The sequence below is a fragment of the Equus caballus genome, chromosome 8 (assembly GCF_041296265.1).
Source record: "Equus caballus isolate H_3958 breed thoroughbred chromosome 8, TB-T2T, whole genome shotgun sequence".
Classification (NCBI taxonomy): Eukaryota; Metazoa; Chordata; class Mammalia; order Perissodactyla; family Equidae; genus Equus; species Equus caballus.
Window position 1 is genome coordinate 51,641,866 of NC_091691.1, and position 18,481 is coordinate 51,660,346.

General features: G+C 38.2%; 1 protein-coding gene across 7 annotated transcripts in view; it reads right to left on the minus strand.

The window, feature by feature from the left end:
* LPIN2 (lipin 2) overlaps positions 1 to 18,481 on the minus strand; it is a 91,078-nt gene that overhangs the window by 20,721 nt on the left and 51,876 nt on the right. For 6 of the 7 annotated variants that reach the window (XM_070220807.1, XM_023647552.2, XM_023647554.2 and 3 more), the window contains exons 3-5: positions 9,989 to 10,084; positions 6,743 to 7,044; positions 363 to 470 (exon numbers count right to left, since the gene is read on the minus strand). In XM_070220807.1, coding sequence (XP_070076908.1) covers positions 363 to 470; positions 6,743 to 7,044; positions 9,989 to 10,084 — 506 coding nt within the window. Of the gene's footprint in view, positions 1 to 362; positions 471 to 6,742; positions 7,045 to 9,988; positions 10,085 to 17,176; positions 17,300 to 18,481 lie in introns of those variants that run through there. The other variant, XM_070220808.1, reaches the window with a different exon arrangement.

Here is an 18,481-nt window from a genome sequence, read left to right on the forward strand (position 1 = left end):
GATGGGCTAAATAAACAAAATTAATGTGAGACAAACTGGATTTGAACAAAGTGACTGCATGTTTCTTCACAATATTATCCACATTACAGTTAATAGTTGATACTAAAAGATTACAACATAAGAATTATAGAAGGCCAAATTCTATGCTGATTAGACAGATCTAGACTGACCAACATTGTGAGAGTAAGTCAGATCAAGTTTAGGAACAAAATAATTATTGACAGGAATATCCGTATTCATGTTAAAAAGTACACACTGTTCCTCTCCGTACGAGAGAAATGGGAAATATTATAGGTGAGTAACAGAAAAGCTACTTAATATATCTTTCCTTTAAGAAACTTAGAAATTTCAAAAATACCTACTTGTCTAAAGGGGACCAGTCTCCATCAGATAAGGGGTAGTGATCCCCAGAATGGAAAAGCAAAGGCTCTTTATATTCTTCTTCCTTTAAGGAAGCATTTGAGGATCCTCTGTGAAAGGAAAAAAAACAAAGAAAGGCAGGAACAATGACATTTATGTCAGCTTAAAAATAGCCCCCAAGTCTACTGACACATCATGTAAACGATACAAGTGAAGAAGGCCAAGTGATTATTTACTAACCCTCTGAAAATGAAAATGTGAAGGAGAAAGGGGAATTCACTGATGCCATCACTGTACATTACTGCAATCACTTTTTAAATATGGGATAAACAAAGGAAGGACAGAAAAGATGATGTGATTAAAAATTCCTTTTTACATCCCTTAGGGGTAATGGATTCAAAGGCTAGAAGAAGAAAACTAAGGCTTTATGTATATTTCATTCAATCCTTACAAATCTGAGGTGGGACTATCCTATTTTAGATATTAGGCATCAAGGACCCAGAGAAGTTGACTAACTTCTCCAAAGTCAAAAAAGCTAGTAAGTAGTTGGATTCAAAACAAGTAGGCTCTTGTTCTTTCCACTGTCCTCTCCTGTATATTTCAGAAAATATATCAGCTGAAAACAAGGGCTATGGCTCAAAAATTAAAAAATACCCTAAGAACTCTTAAAAACCTATAACCTATTTTTCTCTTGGCCTGGCCCAAGCATTAACTGAGAACTATCTCCTTACTTAGAATCTACATGATGTCAGGATATGAGGAAGATGATGCAAAAATATGATAAACGCTTTAAGATTCATACACAGACCTCGGAACTACAGGAGGACGAACTAATGCTAGCAAGGTTTTAATTAATTCACCCTTTGGCATTCTTGAATCTGCAGAGTTAGCAGAACTAACTTGCCATATAACCTCGAAAACATCCCTCAGAAGCACCATGGGCCCCAGTTTCTCATCTTTATTTGGAAATTTTTCACTTGTCCTGTCTACTTCACAGAGTCAGTGTGAGATTTACGTGATGTACTATACTGAAAACTCTGAAAAGTATAAAGAAAAACTCTGCAAAGTGTGAAACACTACAGCATACAAGTTTAAGAACTTCTTACAGAAAATTCAATGTTCTACTAGGGCAGATATTAAATGTAAAAATGAGAATATCTGTACCGCTTAATTTGCTAGACTAAAAATAGGACAGAAAACAGTTTATTAGTTTTTAATATTGTTCTTCTTCCTTTATATCTTAATTTAACATACTCTGCTTTACCACTAACTTTGACATGTAATGGTTTTTCCACAGGGCTGCGTCTTCTAATTTAAGGTTTTCTTAACTCTAATCTTCTTTCTCTCAGAAGGATTAAACTCTGGCATACAACGCTAATTCAAAGGGAGAAAAATATATACTTGAAAAAGGCAGACATCTGGGTAAAAATACTCTATTTCTTAAGAAAGGAAAACCAGATGCTTATGAACAGTCTTATTTGCCAAATTTGAAAGGACAGTACAGCTTAACCCATCACTATTTACATATTGGAAAGTGGTTTGGAAAGAACAATGTAAAAGCCACAGAAACTTTTTGTTAAAAATATTTTATTTTTGGAATGTATTTCACTGCAGTACAAAAAGTAAGCCAAGAAGAATTCAGAAAGCAAACTGGATTTAGTAAAATATTGAGAGACCAGAGAACAGGCAACATTAAGAATTTATAACCCCAGGAAGACACGAAATGGCCTTCTCTCGGCATATCCTGACAAAAATAGAGCCCATAGTTCAGACCTATTAGAGTGATGGAGAAGGGTGCTGATGCTGAGGTTCCTTTCAGTCCTACGATTCATTAACTAAAATAAGACTTCTAAAAGTCTGCTAAGCACTTTTCAAAATGGCACACATGGCTGAGAAGAGGCCATCAGTTACGCAGACCATGACAGAGCAACTTAAAACTAAGTACATGTCTTGAGAATATAATGGAGTGCATATATCAGAATGTGAAGAAAACAGTATGAACGCTGATTACACCTAGGTCAAAACATAGGACAAATATGTACATTAAAGCTGAACAGCAGAGGATTTGAGTAGGGTGACCGTTAAACGCTGAGTCAGGGCTGGGGGATGGGAGGTTCAGTTGCTGAAGTTCCTAAGTGTGTATAGAACACTTCAGCCTTCACAGATGCACTCCAACATCACGTCTTCAAACTCAATGTCATTTTCTAAACCAATCACCTTCCCTATTCAAAAGCCAAGAGAGGTTACATGATGTATACAAATGTCAAAATTCACTGACTTGCATACTTAAGATCTATAAATATTATTGTATGTAAATTACACCTCAAATTTTTTTAAAGGAAGGAAAAAATCAATAGAAAGTTAAAGTAAATAGCCTGAATTATTCATGTGGGATAAATTAGAGGGACTAAATGAGTTTTAGTCTATTTAAGTGGTAGTATGTAAGAGCTAAATGGGGTTGCTAACTATCATGAACAAAGATCCGCTAACTCTGTTAACAACATGTTTATCCTCAACATTAGCACAGCACTGGTAAAAAAAATTTCAGTGTGGCTAAATGATCTAAGTTTACAATTGGATATATGACATGTCCCATAAAAGATACCTCAAAATAGGGCTGAAAGGAGACCTGTAATGTTCTCTGTCTGTTGTGTCGAAAATGAAGGGGAGGAAAGACAGCGAGTAAGCTGCACAATTGACTCAGGTCACCACAGAAGAACATGGAGGGTTCTCGAGAAGCCAATTACTGATCAAGAGATGAAATAAGCAGCCTCAGGGCCATAGACGCTCCCTGTGAAAAGTCTCAGGCACCCTCTACGTGGCTCCCAGATCTACCTTGTAAGCAAGTCTGCTTTCGTGGATTAAAAGAAGAGATTCCTTTCTAACGGTATAGGCTTACTCCTCCATTTTTGTTACTGCTGGGTATTTTAAGTATTTCCATCAGTGGCACATTTTGTATATTTGCTCTCAAGATTGTGCTACAGCACTGTCCACTCTGAAAAGTCTCTTCCTTCCAGAAGGCTACTTAGGCTTAGGTGCAATGTTTTTAATACATATACACACTTACACAGCCATCCATCCTCTGGAAGGATCAACAAGGCTTCCGTGATATATTCAAGTCAAAAGTTCATCTTTAGGAAGGGAGAGAGGCTCACGAGGTACAGTTTACGCAAAGCCCTATGTAGTTTAAAGCTCTCCAATTTCCATCAATGAGTTTCTTCTAGCTGTACAAAGGCAACCTGCTTTAAAGGATGATTCCGTCTTTCACCTGCCTCCTACAAAGAGCCTTGATTAACCTTAATTCTACTATTATCAATGAAATTCCTGGAAAGTAAGGAGTTGAAATAGAATGCATTTAAAAATAAAAACCTATTTCAGTATGTTCTCTGGAAACAAGGTGTCTTTCCTAGGTGGTAGGGGCTGAGGAGGGGAAGATATTTGAAAGCTGCATATCCCCAATCCCATGTAATTTCTGGATCTCACAGGTGCAAAAGGAGTTGACCTCCTATTCTTCTTCTCTCAGATTTAACACACTATTTAATATGCTGTTAATACTTTTGACCCCAAATATCTTCTCCTAAATTATTTTAGAATCTAGATGCTGAGCTAGAAGGGGCCCTGCAAACTATGCAGTTCAATTCTCTTATTTCACAGATTAAGAAACGGCAGCCTGGGCGATCAGGAGGCTGCTGTTCCACCCTCAGAGGTGTAACAGGCCCAGGCCGCCACTTTTTTTTTTTTTAAGATTTTTATTTTTTCCTTTTTCTCCCCAAAGCCCCCCGGTACATAGCTGTGTATTCTTCGTTGTGGGTTCTTCTAGCTGTGGCATGTGGGACGCTGCCTCAGCGTGGCCCAACGAGCAGTGCCATGTCCGCGCCCAGGATTCGAACCAACGAAACACTGGGCCGCCTGCAGCGGAGCGCGCGAACTTAACCACTGGGCCACGGGGCCAGCCCCCAGGCTGCCACCTTTCAGCTCAGCGCTTATTTCAGCATTCTCCTGACTGCTACATTCTGTCTTTTTTAAGTACTAATTTCTGTTGGCTGCCTAATTAAGCAGATCCTGTTTTAGGGAAATTTTAGGAAAGAGTTCCTCCAAGTGGCAGCATCTGTAATTCACTGGTGACCTAAAGAAAAAGCAAACCACCAAGCTCCTGGTAATTATTATTTATAAGGCCATAGTTTACCTGTGTTCTGACATGCCTCCTTACCAGGCAAGAAAGGTTCTGGCCCTGAGAGAGAAGCTAGTGGCCACATATAACTGTGGACCACATCAGTACACGGACAGATCTGGTTGGCAAAGCCTTTCGCACAATCAGGAGAAGGAGGGCACGCACTAATATCTGTGCAATGCATTCACTTACACACTCCTTTAGAATGATTCTCGTGCATTTAGTAGGTGACTCTGCATATGTTTTAGAAATGTTTTAACTTCCTAAACGGAAGCTGGAGGTTGTTTTAAGAGTTCAAACTTTGCTCTAACAAAGAACATGTCAACAAAACTCTGGAGGCAAAAGTGTTACTTCAGTGTTCTTTCTGGTGGATCTTGGAAGAATTCTAGTTAGCAAAAATATTTCAAAGAATTAAGGCACTTAAGGGAATATTACAGTGTTAACCCAAATTAGCTAACCTACACATTTTATTACAAATAAGCCAAAACTTTTAAAGGAACTGTTTACTCTCTTCTTAATAGCATCGAGATCAAGCAACAGAAGATCTAAAAGAGTCTTTTAGTTTTTCTCCTAGGGAAGGAAAAGATAAATAACCCTTAAGAGACTGAAAGCAGAAAGAAAAAGGATGGGAAGAGTCTCTTTTTAAGAAATTGTGATACTTATTATCTTAAAATTCTTTGGGAATCACTGACGTAAAACTGGAGTTTAGAACATTTATAATTAAGCTCTTCCCAGCTAGTATTTTGATACTGACACACAAAAAATTATCCAAATTTGTTGGTTTATTTAGAATTTTAAAATTTTATAGGTATAAGTTTACCCTGCTCTATAGAGTCTAAAGTACTTTTTCACTCTTGCATCGTCTTTTTGTTTAGTTCTAACAGAGGAATTCTGCATTCTATCAGAATTGAAATCAAAGTCTAATATATTCAGCATGGGAGGAATGAGAAACACCATCATAAATATGACAGTTGATAAGTAATAAAAAGAAGATGAATAGAAAAAATTTCATATATTAAAAATTACTATTGAATGTAAGATTTTGTTCCAGGATTTACAATTCAGATTTTAAAATTTTAGAAAATGAGCGAACAGTTTTCCCAAAAAGGAGATTATACTATGTTATTCACTAGCAGTGTAATTATAGTAATAATATATTAATAACAGATTTTTTTTCCTGACAATCATTTAAAACAAAAGCTTTGTAAGTACTAAATCAAGGCAGATTTACACTTAGTTTATACTTGGTTTCTGTAACTGGAGAAAGAAACTATTTCCTCTCTTTTCCATGATGAAGAGAACTTTAACAGCACCAACCTTCCTGGAAAGTAGGGCAAGATGTCAGAGCTGAGGTGAAAGCATACAACTGTAGCAGCATCTACCTCATAACACCATCCTCCCCCAACCACTTCAAATAAAGGGCTTGGAAACTCAGGGTCATTTTTGGGCAGCAGCTTCTCGTGCAATGGTCATCAATAAAGAGAACCACCCCAGTGACACCCGTACTGTTCTTCCAGTGCCAGGGCAATCACTGAGTGGAACAAGTGGAAGACAATCTTCTAAAAACCAAATCCAGAATGAAATAATGTGTTCTACCCACAACTGTTACCTCTTAAACCCCAGGTAGTGATGATTTGAAAACTGGCATATATTTTGAGCCCTTCTATTGAGCTGGTAAATAAGTAGTGATCAAGATTTCTCACTTTATAAAAAAAAGAAACCTCCGTCGCTCTTCAACTTATTAGGATATCTTGACGGTGGCCTCAAAACAACTCTATACTTTTCAGGAACAGGTGAGATACCAAGCACAAGACCGCTGGGTAGGGAGGTACACAGGCTGTATCTGCTTCCACTCCTATCTGCCTGCCCAGGGGCAAGTCACTAGTTCAGAGCTTCTTTAGGACTTAGGATTTATTTGGCTTTTGGAAAGCTACTGGATGAAAAGACACACATTGCCAGTCTGCTTCAAATGATATTTTAATATCACAGCAGGATGTCTGATGGAAAATTTCACAGAGTTGCAGAAAGGAAAAAAGAAAATGCCTCTCCCACTTGATTCCACAATAAACTGTCAAGGGGAAAGAGAAGCCCAAACCTCAGGCTGTAAATACAGATACACAAAAGAAATAACAGCAAATCGTGTATGGAGCTTTGTCCGCAGCACGCACCCTAGCACCTGCACAAAGAGCCCTCCTGGATTGAGAGCCCTACCTTGCTGACTGGGCCCCCTTGTCATCGTCAGAACTCAGGTTCACATCCACGGTGTCCTCTGCAGCAGGGCAAGTGGCCTGGTCTTCCTTCTTACTGTCCTGTTTGCATTTCTTTCTCCTTCGTTTTTTTTTTTTCACAGAACTTGGAGCAAAAACTCTCTCCGTGTCTAAGATGTGTGAGATGTCTGAACTCTGAGATGGTCTTTCACTTCCACCAGATTTCACCAAACGGGTGTCAATATCTTTAAAGAACTGATCTTCAGTAGGAATTGGTGAGGTGGCAAGGTAAGCAGGAAGCTTTTCCTTAAACAGAACACAGAGAAAGAAAAGTTGTCCCCGACAAACTGGACAGTGAATCAAAACAATGATGAGTTCTTTGCGTCTGTGAATTTCACAGGGGAGAAAGAACACACCGTCCCTGAAGGGGGGGTCTCCCTGAGCCAGGGCACTGCCGCTCTGCTCTCACTGCATCTTCACCCTGCTGCACACAGCTAAGTGCCAGCTCATCTCCATCCACCGACCTGAATACATTTGGAGGAACAGATATACCAAGTCAGCACAAAACACACGAAAACTACAATCAAGCAGGGCCAATTAAATTCTCTGTAAAGAGAAGTTCAAACCAGCAGGAGCATTCTGAGGAGGTGTTAAAGCACTCTGTCAAGAGCTCAGAAAGAATAACAGGATAAAGCAGAAGGCAGGGATCACAACTACCCTAGCAGACAAAGAGCAGCAGGACAGGGAACGGAAGGGAGGAACGACAGTAAAATCTAGAGGGGCTAATTCTTGTGTTTGTGAAACTACCTGAAGGTGGAAGAAGGTGATTATAATAGAGACAACACCCTGTTAACAAATGGAATTCATGGATTTTTAAATCCTAAAGCATTTAAGATAGCCTTCCAGGAATTCAAATAAGAAAATAAGGCCCAGTAGTTAGAAACAATTAAACTCCTAATTTAATATCAAATAAATGATTAAGTTTGGTGTTCAGGAAAGTAACTTCTTACTTACTGGCTTGATTCCTTTGTATCACGGGGGAAACAGAAGGTAGGCAATAGAGAGAGAAATTAACCTCAGATAATTTAGAATACTCAACTTGTTACATAATACTCCTGAAAATAAGTGGGTTTCCATAATTGCTTTTTGCGGGGGGGGGGGGGGTAGCCCTGAGCTAACATCTGTTGCCAATCCTCCTCTTTTTGCTGAGGAAAACTGGCTTTGAGCTAACATCCATGCCCATCTTCCTCTACTTTACATGTGGGACGCCTGCCACTGCGTGGCTTGACAAGCAGTGCTAGGTCGGCACCGGGGATCCGAACCCCAGGCCGCTGAAGCAGAATGTGCGAACTTAACTGCTGCGCCACCAGGCCGGCCTCCTAAATTAAGCTTTTGAATTTGGCCTTGGTAAACATTACCCTGAAGTTGAAGTTTTGTTTACCCAACCAAAATTTGTATTCACCAGCAACACACACAAAGAAACTGTGATGATAGGATATGATTCTGTAGGCCCCCAAGGCACCCAGGTGATAGGCTGTGGTCTCTGACTTCCAGGGCCTTTTAATGCAATGGTCTTTGCTATGAATAAAGTTTACTTGTACTTCTTAAAAGCTGTTTTGTCTCTGGTGGTGTTTCCTAGTTCTATTACAGCACTGGTTGTGTTGAGGGGGAATAGAAATAACCTGAATGTCTTATCAGTATGAGAATGATTAAACAGTGGTATAGTCATACTATGAAATATTTTGCAGCTATTAAAAGAATAGAGTTCGATCTAGAAATACTGCCTTGAAAGGGATGTTGATGACATGTAGTTAAATAAGAAAAGTTTGAGAGAAACAAAAAAGTAAAACAATGGGAGCCAGAAGGCTTTTGGTAATGTTTATTCCCCTTTAAACTGTGAACTCCTGGAGAGTCGGGGCGTGTTTTATTGATAATTTGTGGTATGGAGTAGTGACTTCAATGCTGTTGGATGAAGTAACATTTTTTAAAGTGAAGCACACTAAAGAAAATCTGGTCAATTTGGTCATATATGGAATAGGAAAAGAAAGCTGGAAAGTTGACACTCTCCAAGTTGACCTTGCTAAGCACAGTTTTCGATGGAATCATCAGAAGTGACCATGAGAACCAGCTAACAGCAACACCCTAGTCCTCTCACTTGTTCATTTACACGAAGCCCAATCAGTGTTATGGATTACACATGATTTTAAGAAACACATCAAAAATATTTATTCTTGTGACAACTCATTTATTGTTTCATTCTGCCTTTTGCCTCAGTGTCTGATGACAAAAAAATTTTGCTTAGGCAAAGTAAATGCAAACAAGGTTAATATGAACACAAGTAATTAAGGTACTAGGAAAAGTACTGGTCTTGTAATGTTGCCCTTCATAATTACACTGTTCCATTGCTGCTTTACATACTTCTACCTAAGTTGTTGGTTTTTCTCTACAATAAAAAATGATCATCTCATTCTTCTATTGTTTATTTTTTGATGACTTTTTTCCTTATCGCATCAAACTGGCAGTTTGTCTTCAAAACCAAAAAATGTAGTCCTGTATCCTTAATAACTTGAAGGTTATCATTTTTGCTATCTGAGATTTTACTTTTTATGATGAAAGATAGAACAACGCCTTCTAAGAATTTTTTAAAAGATCCTTACTACACGCCTCGAGAACAGTTTACCACCATTCAAATCAGTGGATACACAGAAGTGAAAGGGGAAGACAAACCGTGCTCTCCTGCTGAAAGAAGCCAAACATGCAATAACTGTTGATAAAGGGTAAAGACCACAATAAACTAATTCACGTGACTGTTCAAGGTTAGGGATGTAACGTCCCTAACCAAAATGGTAAACATGCTTACCAAGTTTAAAGGTCAAACGTACACAAACAACACACAGCCTGAAGATACACGCCTTGATTACGTAGGCAGAACAGAGTGTACTGAAGTCAAGGTGTAAACTGTAAGAGACACTAAAGAACAGTCGCTAAAGACAGAGGACAAGATGTACCTCCCTTACAAAAAGAGCTTTCTGCACGCTCTCTGTACCCTGAAACCTGGTGTGGAGAAAATTTCCTCACTCCTCCAGCTCCTTTCTGACAGCTTAGTTCTTCAACCTAAAACTACAGCTTGTCTAACCAGCAACAATCTTCTATACAACTAACTATGAAAACTGCCAACATTTCTGACTGGGGATATGCACCTGAGGCCTGAATACAACGCGTAAAGTGGATGAGACCCACTAGAACTTACATATTCCTCTTCAGTCTCCTCCACAAAGAAAGCTTCTCCATTGTCACCCAGTTTCATGTGAAGATCCACTGCGTCGCCGTTGATTTCTATATCAATCTAAGGGAGAAACAAACTGTCACTTAGCATTAAGAGTCTTTCCTTCAGGCTAAACCAAGCCTAAATTCTGGGTTCTCAAGCCAACTTGGTACTGGGGTTCCCACAGTGACAGCCCAAGAGAAACACTGCTACCTGCCCCACATCCCACCCTAGAAAACCAAAGACACTAGGGGATGGGTAGCCAGAGATTGAAAGAAAATGTTTTATAGTCTAATTTTATAACAAAATTTTTCAATTAGTTAATTTCCCGAATGTCATAAAATAGGGGAAATATCACCGTCAAACATTTGAACACTTTCCAAGTTATAACACAGGCAGGCCTCACCTCGTATAGTTCAGATAAACACAAATTTCAGTTACCACGGTGTGTTAACTATGAGTAACTGCAGAAAGGACAAACTTTAGTGCCAGCATTTCCATCCACAAGTCACTACGTAAACAACAGATGCCCATCATGATCAGTTACTCATCACACCACTTTTTTGAAGTTTATCAGTGACTGGTCTGAGCACATTTGTTATTCAGTTCAGGCACAGACAGTAAAGCACGTAGTTGTGTTGCCTCGTTGTCTCCCAGTGATAAACCCTTGTGACATTTTATAAAAACGGATAATTGAGAGAGGAAATTGGCCAAGGTCAAAGTGTAATAAAGAAACAAAAAGTAACAGTGTTGGAAATAAAATTCAAACTGGATACAAACAGAGTTAAAGAAGAAACAGCTACCTGTGGGCACAGTGATCCTGCTACCATTTGAGAAACTTGAGATGTGCGGCCAGGAGAACCTGGTGAGGGTGAGCTTATCCACACAAAGGAAGAATGGTTGTGACGAAAAGAATGAAGATGGCCCAGAGGAACTGACACAAGGCAAAAAAACTTCATGTTAAAGGAACTCTCAAAGATACTTCATGATGCTGAAAACTCCAAAGGATGGAAAATTGGAAGCTGATCCAAGCTTAGAAAGGAGTATGATAATTTGCCAAGACAAGGAAGAGATGCTTGCTCCATATCATAAGGTTTACATCAAGAAGGCAAGCACTGTTCAAACAAACTATTCTTGGTAAGTTTTTTGACAAAGAAATAAGACCTTTAGTTCTCAATGTTTCTAATATTTTAAATCGCAGTGTACAGTCATGTGCCACATAATGACATTTCGGTGAACGACCAATTGCATATACAACAGTGGTGCCTTAAGATTAGTACCATGTGGCCTAGGTGTGTAGGAGGCTATACCATCTAGGCTTGCGGAAGTACACGCTACGATATTCACATGACAAAAAAATCACCTAATGATGCATTTCTCAGAATGTATCCCCATCGTTAAATGATGCATGACTGCACTAAATACTATTTTTCATTTTCCTATACATTTATAACTGGGGAAATTTTAAAAGTTTTGACAAAAATTTGTAAAGTTCATGGAAGAATCCTAATTTTTTTCAGTGATATAGCTTGCTTTGAACAATTTCAGCTTGCCCAGTCATATTAATGGTCTATACTACCATGCAAAGTGAGAATTGTTTATACATAATATTAAATACTATCATATCACTTAAAAATAATGTAGTTGTTTGAGGAGGAGATTCAAGATGGCAGCACAGGAAGAGCCTGAACTTACCTCCTCCCATGGACACACAAATATACAGTTACATACGGATCAATTCCCTCTGAAAAGAAAGTGAGAGCTGGCTAAACACCTGCTGCTCAACAAAAAATAAAAAGGACCACATGGAGGTGGGTAGGAGAGGCAGAAAAATGCTCTCACCAAATACTCCACTCCTGGCCTGGCAGCACACAGTAGGGAGGGATCTCACCAGACGGGTGCTTCTCCTGGAGGAGCAGGGAGATTACTTAGGCACATCAGGCACCCCAGCCCCTGGGATCTACACTGGAGAGACGAGCCACCAAAATGTGTAATATAGAAAAACAACTGAGTTGACGGCAAAGGGTCCCAAAGTGCTACAGGAAACTAAGATTCTCCTCTCAAAGGGTTCGCCTGTGGTCTCACTCACCCTGAGACCCAGTGAAATAACAGCAGTTTGAAAAGTGCAGACTATTTGTGAAGGAGAGTCGTTAGTGTATCTAAAAGCATCGGCTGGAGGGGCGGGAGATGGCAGAAAAACTCCCCAGGGATAGAGGCACCACTGTTGCCCTCCTTGCTGATGGTTCAACATGTGCAAATCAATCAACATGACATACCACATTAACAAAGGATAAAAATCATATGATCATCTCAATACATGCAGAAAAAGCATTTGACAAAATTCAGCATCCGTTTATGATGATAACTCTGAACAGTCAGTAGAGAGGGAACGTACCTCAACATAATAAAGGCCACATATGACAAACTCACAGCTAACATCATACTCAATGGCAAAAAGCTGAAAGCTTTCCCTCTGAGGTCAGGAACAAGACAAGGCTGTCCATTATCTCCACTTTTATTCAAAATAGTATTGGATGTTCTAGGCACAGAAATTAGGCAAGAAAAATAAAGGCATCCAAATTGGAAAGGAAGATGTAAAACTGTCACTCTTCACACATTACATGATATTATAGAGAAAACCCTAAAGACTCCACCAAAAAACCAGTAGAATAAATGAATTCAGTAAAGCGCAGGATGCAAAATTAATATAGAGAAATCAGATGAATTTCTATACACTAATAATGAGCTATAAGAAAGAGAAATTAAGAAAACAACCACATTTACAACTGCATCAAAAAGAATACAATACCGGGGTCAGCCTGGGGTTCACAGGTTCAGATCCCAGGTGCGGACCTACACACTGATCATCAAGCCACGCTGTGGCAGCATCCCACATAGAAAACAGAGGAAGACTGGCACAGATGTAAGCTCAGAGACAATCTTCCTCAAGTAAAAAGAGGAAGATTGGCAACAGATGCTAACTCAGGGCCAATCTTCCTCACCAAAAAAAAAAAAAAAAAGAAAGAAAGAAAAAGAAAAAAGGAAAAAGAAAGAAAAAGAATAAAATACCTAGGAATAAGTATAACCAAGGAGAAGAAAGACTTGTACTCTGAAAACTATGACACTGATGTAAGAAAATGAAGATAACACAAATGGAAAGACACATCATGCTCATGGATTGGAAGAATTAATATTGTTAAAACGGCTATATTACCCAAAACAATCTACAGATTCAATGCAATCTCTATCAAAATACCAATGGCATTTTTCACAGAATAGAACAAAGAATCCTAAAATTTGTATGACACCACAAAAGACCTTGAATAGCCAAAAAAATCTTGAGAAAAAAGAATAAAGATGGAAGTGTCATGCTCTCTGATTTCAAACTATACTACAAAGCAATAGTAATCAAGCAAGAATAGACAATGGTGAAAAGACAATCTTTTCAAAAAACGGTGTTGGGAAAACTAGACAGCTACATGCAAAAGAATGAACCTAGACCACTAATCTTACACCATATACAAAAATAAATTCAAAATGGATTGAAGACTTGAATTGAAGACCTGAAACCATAAAATTCCTAGAAGAAAACACAGACAGTCAGCTCTTTGACGTGGGCCTTAGCAACACTTTTTTGGATCTGTCTCCTCAGGCAAGGGCAACATAAATGCAAAAGTAAATGAGGCTACATCAAACTAAACAGCTTTTGCATAGTGGAGGACACCATCAACAAAAGGAAAAGGCAACAAACTGAATGAGAGAAGATGTCTGCAAATCATACATCCAATAAAGGGTTACTATCCAAAATATATAAAGAACTTATACAACTTAATGCCAAGAAAACAAACAACCTGATTAAAAAACAGGCAGAGGACTTGAATAGACATGCTTCCAAAGAAAACATACAGGTGAAAGGCACATAAAAAGATGCTCAACCTCACTAATCATCAGGAAAATGCAAATCAAAACCCCAATGAGATATCACCTCACATGGGTAAGAATGGCTATTATCAAAAAGACACAAAATAGGGGCTGGCCCCGTGGCTGAGTGGTTAAGTTCGTGCGCTCCGCTGCAGGCGGCCCAGTGTTTTGTTGGTTCGAATCCTGGGTGCGGACATGGCACTGCTCATCAAACCACGCTGAGGCGGCATCCCACATGCCACAACTAGAAGGACCCACAACGAAGAATACACAACTATGTACCAGGGGGCTTTGGGGAGAAAAAGGAAAAAAATAATAATAATAAAAAGATCATTAAAAAAAAAAAGACACAAAATAACAAATGCTGGAGAGGATGTGGAGAAAAGAGAACCCTCATACACTGTCAGTGGGAATATAAATTGGTGTTGCCACTATGGAAAACAGTACGGAGATTCCTCAAAAAATTAAAAATAGAACTATCATACGATCCAGCAATTTCATTTCTGGGTATTTATCCAAAGGAAACAAAAACACTAAAGCAAAAGATATATGCATCCTTACGTTCACTGCAGCATTATTTACAACTGCCAAGATATAGAAGTAACGTAACTGTCCATTGACAGACGAATGGATAAAGATGATGTGGTACATATATATACAATGGAATGTTATTCAGCCATAAAATAGAATGAAATTTGCCGTTTGTGACAACATGGATGGACTTAGAGGGGATTATGCTAAGTGAAATAAGTCAGAGAAAGACAACTATCCTATGAATTCACTTATATGTGGAATCTAAAAAACAAAAATCAGACTCATAGATACGGGGGGTGGTTTGAGGAGTGGGCAAAATGGGTGAAGGGAATTAAGAGGTACAAACTTCCATTTACAAAATAAGTCATGCAGACGTAATGTACAGCATAAGGAATATAGTTAATAACATTGCCATAACTTCGTATGGTGACAGGTGGTAACTAAGACCTATCATGGTGGTCATTTTGTAATGTATATAAAAATCGAATTGCTATGATGTACGCCTCAAACTAATATGATATTGTATGTCAATTATACTTCAATAAAAAATAATAGTCATTTTTCTGTAGGCTGTGACACCTGACAATAACAAATGAACGCCAACTTTCAAAACTCTTATGGGTAAACTTGTAAACTCCAATTTTAGACTGCTGAAGGGATATAAAGATGAACATATATAAAGATATAGATATAAATAGAGCAGTCCATAACCCAAGTGTACTTAGCTCTGAAAGGCCCTTATGGGGGGAAATACCACATGGTCTGCTGGGTTTTTCCCAGCAGGCACCAGTTATTCCTTCTGACCCGAGACTGAGTGCTGGTTCACATCCAGTCAGTGAAGGCAGCTCCATCTTCCCAGGAGCCAGGTAAGGACAGGATAAGTACCATCAGATTAAAAAAAACATTAGTTGACTATGTTGTCAAAATGCTTGTTATAAAAATCCTATGTAAGAATAACATAACCACATGTAGTGGTAAGGAAGAAAACTAACCTAAACATCTGTAAAACAGTCTTTTCACTAAATATTCTAAGTCTAAAGACAAAAAGAACTATAAATAAATATTGTACAGTAGTTAGTAATTGTTTCAAGTCACAGAGATGTGGATTGGCAATTCTGAAACTATTTTATGTATATTCTAGGATTGAGCAGTAAGTAAATATATCGTGGATAATGACAGGCATGTTTCTCACTGTTGGAGGAGGATGTTACAAATAAGGAGACGAGGAGGAACCCTTGTGGTGACGGACTGGAATGAGAAGCATGAGGGTGAACTCATGATTTTTACAGACAGATATGGGGGTGTGTGTGTGTGTGTGTGTATACACACACAGATTTTCCAGCTCTGCCCACTGAGAGAGCCTAGAAGGAACGACACCTCAGTAGTAATGAGCACACCAAGTGAATGGATGCTTTGTTCCTACATAGTATTTTCTAATAAAAGGAACCAGGGCTCCTTGGAGAAATAAAATAATTCCAGGGCTGAGGTAGGGGAAGTAGAATGATTTTTAAAAATTTTTATTTTCATTTTTTCAAGAACATTCAGTTCTACTCTCTTAGCAAATTTCAATTATATAGTCCAGTGTGATCAACTATAGTGACCATGTTATACATTAGATGCTCAGATCTATTTTTTCTTTTTGTTTTATTGTGGTCTTGTTTCTAACACTGTGAAATTTCAGTTGTGCATTAATATTTGTCAAACACCATATAAATGTGCCCCTGCACCCCTTGTGCCCACCCTCTTCCCTGCTTCCCCTGGTAACCACTAAATTGTTCTCTTTGTCCGTAAATTTGTTTATATTCCGCATATGAGTGAAATCATATGGTGTTTATCCTTCTCTGTCTGGCTTATTTCACTTAACATAATACCCTCAAGGTCTATCCATGTGGTTGTGAATGGGACAATTTTGTCTTTTTTTATGGCTGAGTAGTATTCCATTGAATATATACACCACACCTTCTTTATCCAGTCATTAGTCACTGGGCACTTGGGTTGCTTCCACATCTTGGCTATTGTGAATAACGCTGCAATGAACATAGGGGTGCATAAGTCTCTTTGTATTGCTGGTTTCAAGTTCTTTGGATAAATATCCAGTTGTGGGGATAGCTGGGTCATATGGTAATTCTATCTTCAGCTTTCTGAGAAATTTCCATACTGTTTTCCAAAGTGGCTGCACCAGTTTGCATTCCCACCAGCATTGGATGAGGGTTCCCTTTGCTCTACAACCTCTCCAACATTTATTACTTTTTGTCTTGGTGATTATAGCCATTCTAATGGGCGTAAGATGATATCTAAATGTAGTTTTGATTTGCATCTCCCTGATGATTAGTGATGTTGAGCATCTTTTCATGTACCTATTGGCAATCTGTATATCTTCTTTGGAAAAATGTCTGTTCACATCCTTTGTCCACTTTTTGACTTGGTTGTTTATTTTTTTGTAGTTCAGTTGTGAGCTCTTTATACATTATGAAGATTAACCCCTTATTGGATAGATGATTTGCAAATATTTTCTCCCAGTTGGTGGGTTATTTTTTCATTTTGATCTTGGTTTCCTTTACCTTCTAGAAGCTTTTCAGTCTGATGAAGTCCCACTTGCTTATTTTTCGTTTTCCCTGTCTGAGTGGACATTGTATTTGTAAAGATCCTTTTAAGGCTGATGTCAAAGAGTGTACTGTCTATATTTTCTTCCAGAAGTTTTATGGTTTCCAGTCTTACCTTCAAGTCTTTGATCCATTTAAGTAGATTCTTCTGGAATATCATATGGTGCCAAAAAGTAAGGAAGTGCTCCAAAGGACTCATCTTGAAGAAGCTACTAATTGCCAAATCTGGGACAATCTGAGCAACTAAATAATAATAATAATGGATTATAACCCAAAGAGTAAAATTAATATTCTTGAGTACATACTAATCTAAATACATAATTGAATAATTAAGTAAACAGGAGAGAAGGATAGCTCTTCAACACAGGAGAATTTCAATTAATAAATGGAGTAGGAAGGATGGAAACAAATCATTCGGCAAACGCCACAGCAATAACTGTTGCAGGCAAAATTCATCAATGTATGCTAAAATTCATAGGCGGGAGTAGTATGATGAGAAACAGGTTATCTGCATAGTCTCAAAGTTTCTCCCCACAAGTAAATTTACAATGGAGAAACCTAGAAGACACTATTAACCTAGTGATCAAAGTCAACGTCACCAGTAATGAGAGACAGTAGTGATGGGACTCCTGAGATCATGTACTGAGAAGGGCACACTGTTACTGTGTGTTATTCTCACCGAAATGAGAAAACTTCAGACAAACTTGAACTGAGGGGTAATCTACACAGTAACTGTTCTGTACTCTTCAAAAGTCAAGGTCACAAGGAAAGAACTGTTAGACAATACAAGATGAAAGCAATGTGGGATCCTGGATAGGACCTGGAATTTCTGTTCCAGGATAGGACCCAGGAACAGAAAGAGAAGAGCAGTAGAAGAACTAGTGAAATCTGAATAAGGTCTTTAGTTAACTGTATTATACTAATGTTAATTTCCTGGTTCTGATAATTGTACTATGTTCACATATTGTTAACATTAGGAGGAAGAGGTTGGATGAAGGATATATGGAAAGTTTTTAAACTACACTTGCAACTTGTCTGTAAATCTAAAATTAAGTTAAAAAATATGTCAATGTCATAAAAAACAAAGACTGAGGAACTGTCACAGATTGGAGGAGACTAAGCAGACAGGATAACTAAATGTTCTGCATCTTGATTGTGGAGATAGTTTCATGGGCACATACATGTTAAAACTTATCAAATTGTATCCTTTGAATATGTGTAGTGTATTAACTATAAAACAAGAAAGCTGTAAAAAAACGAGCAAACAACAGCATAAAAGAAAATGGGAAAAATAGGCAACTAAGAGTTAAATATAAAATAAGTAAAAATATCCTGTGTAAAAAAAAATTCCTACGTAATTTAAGAAAAGTTAATAAAACAATTACTTTACACAAAAATTCATTTGTCTTTTAGTTTTTAA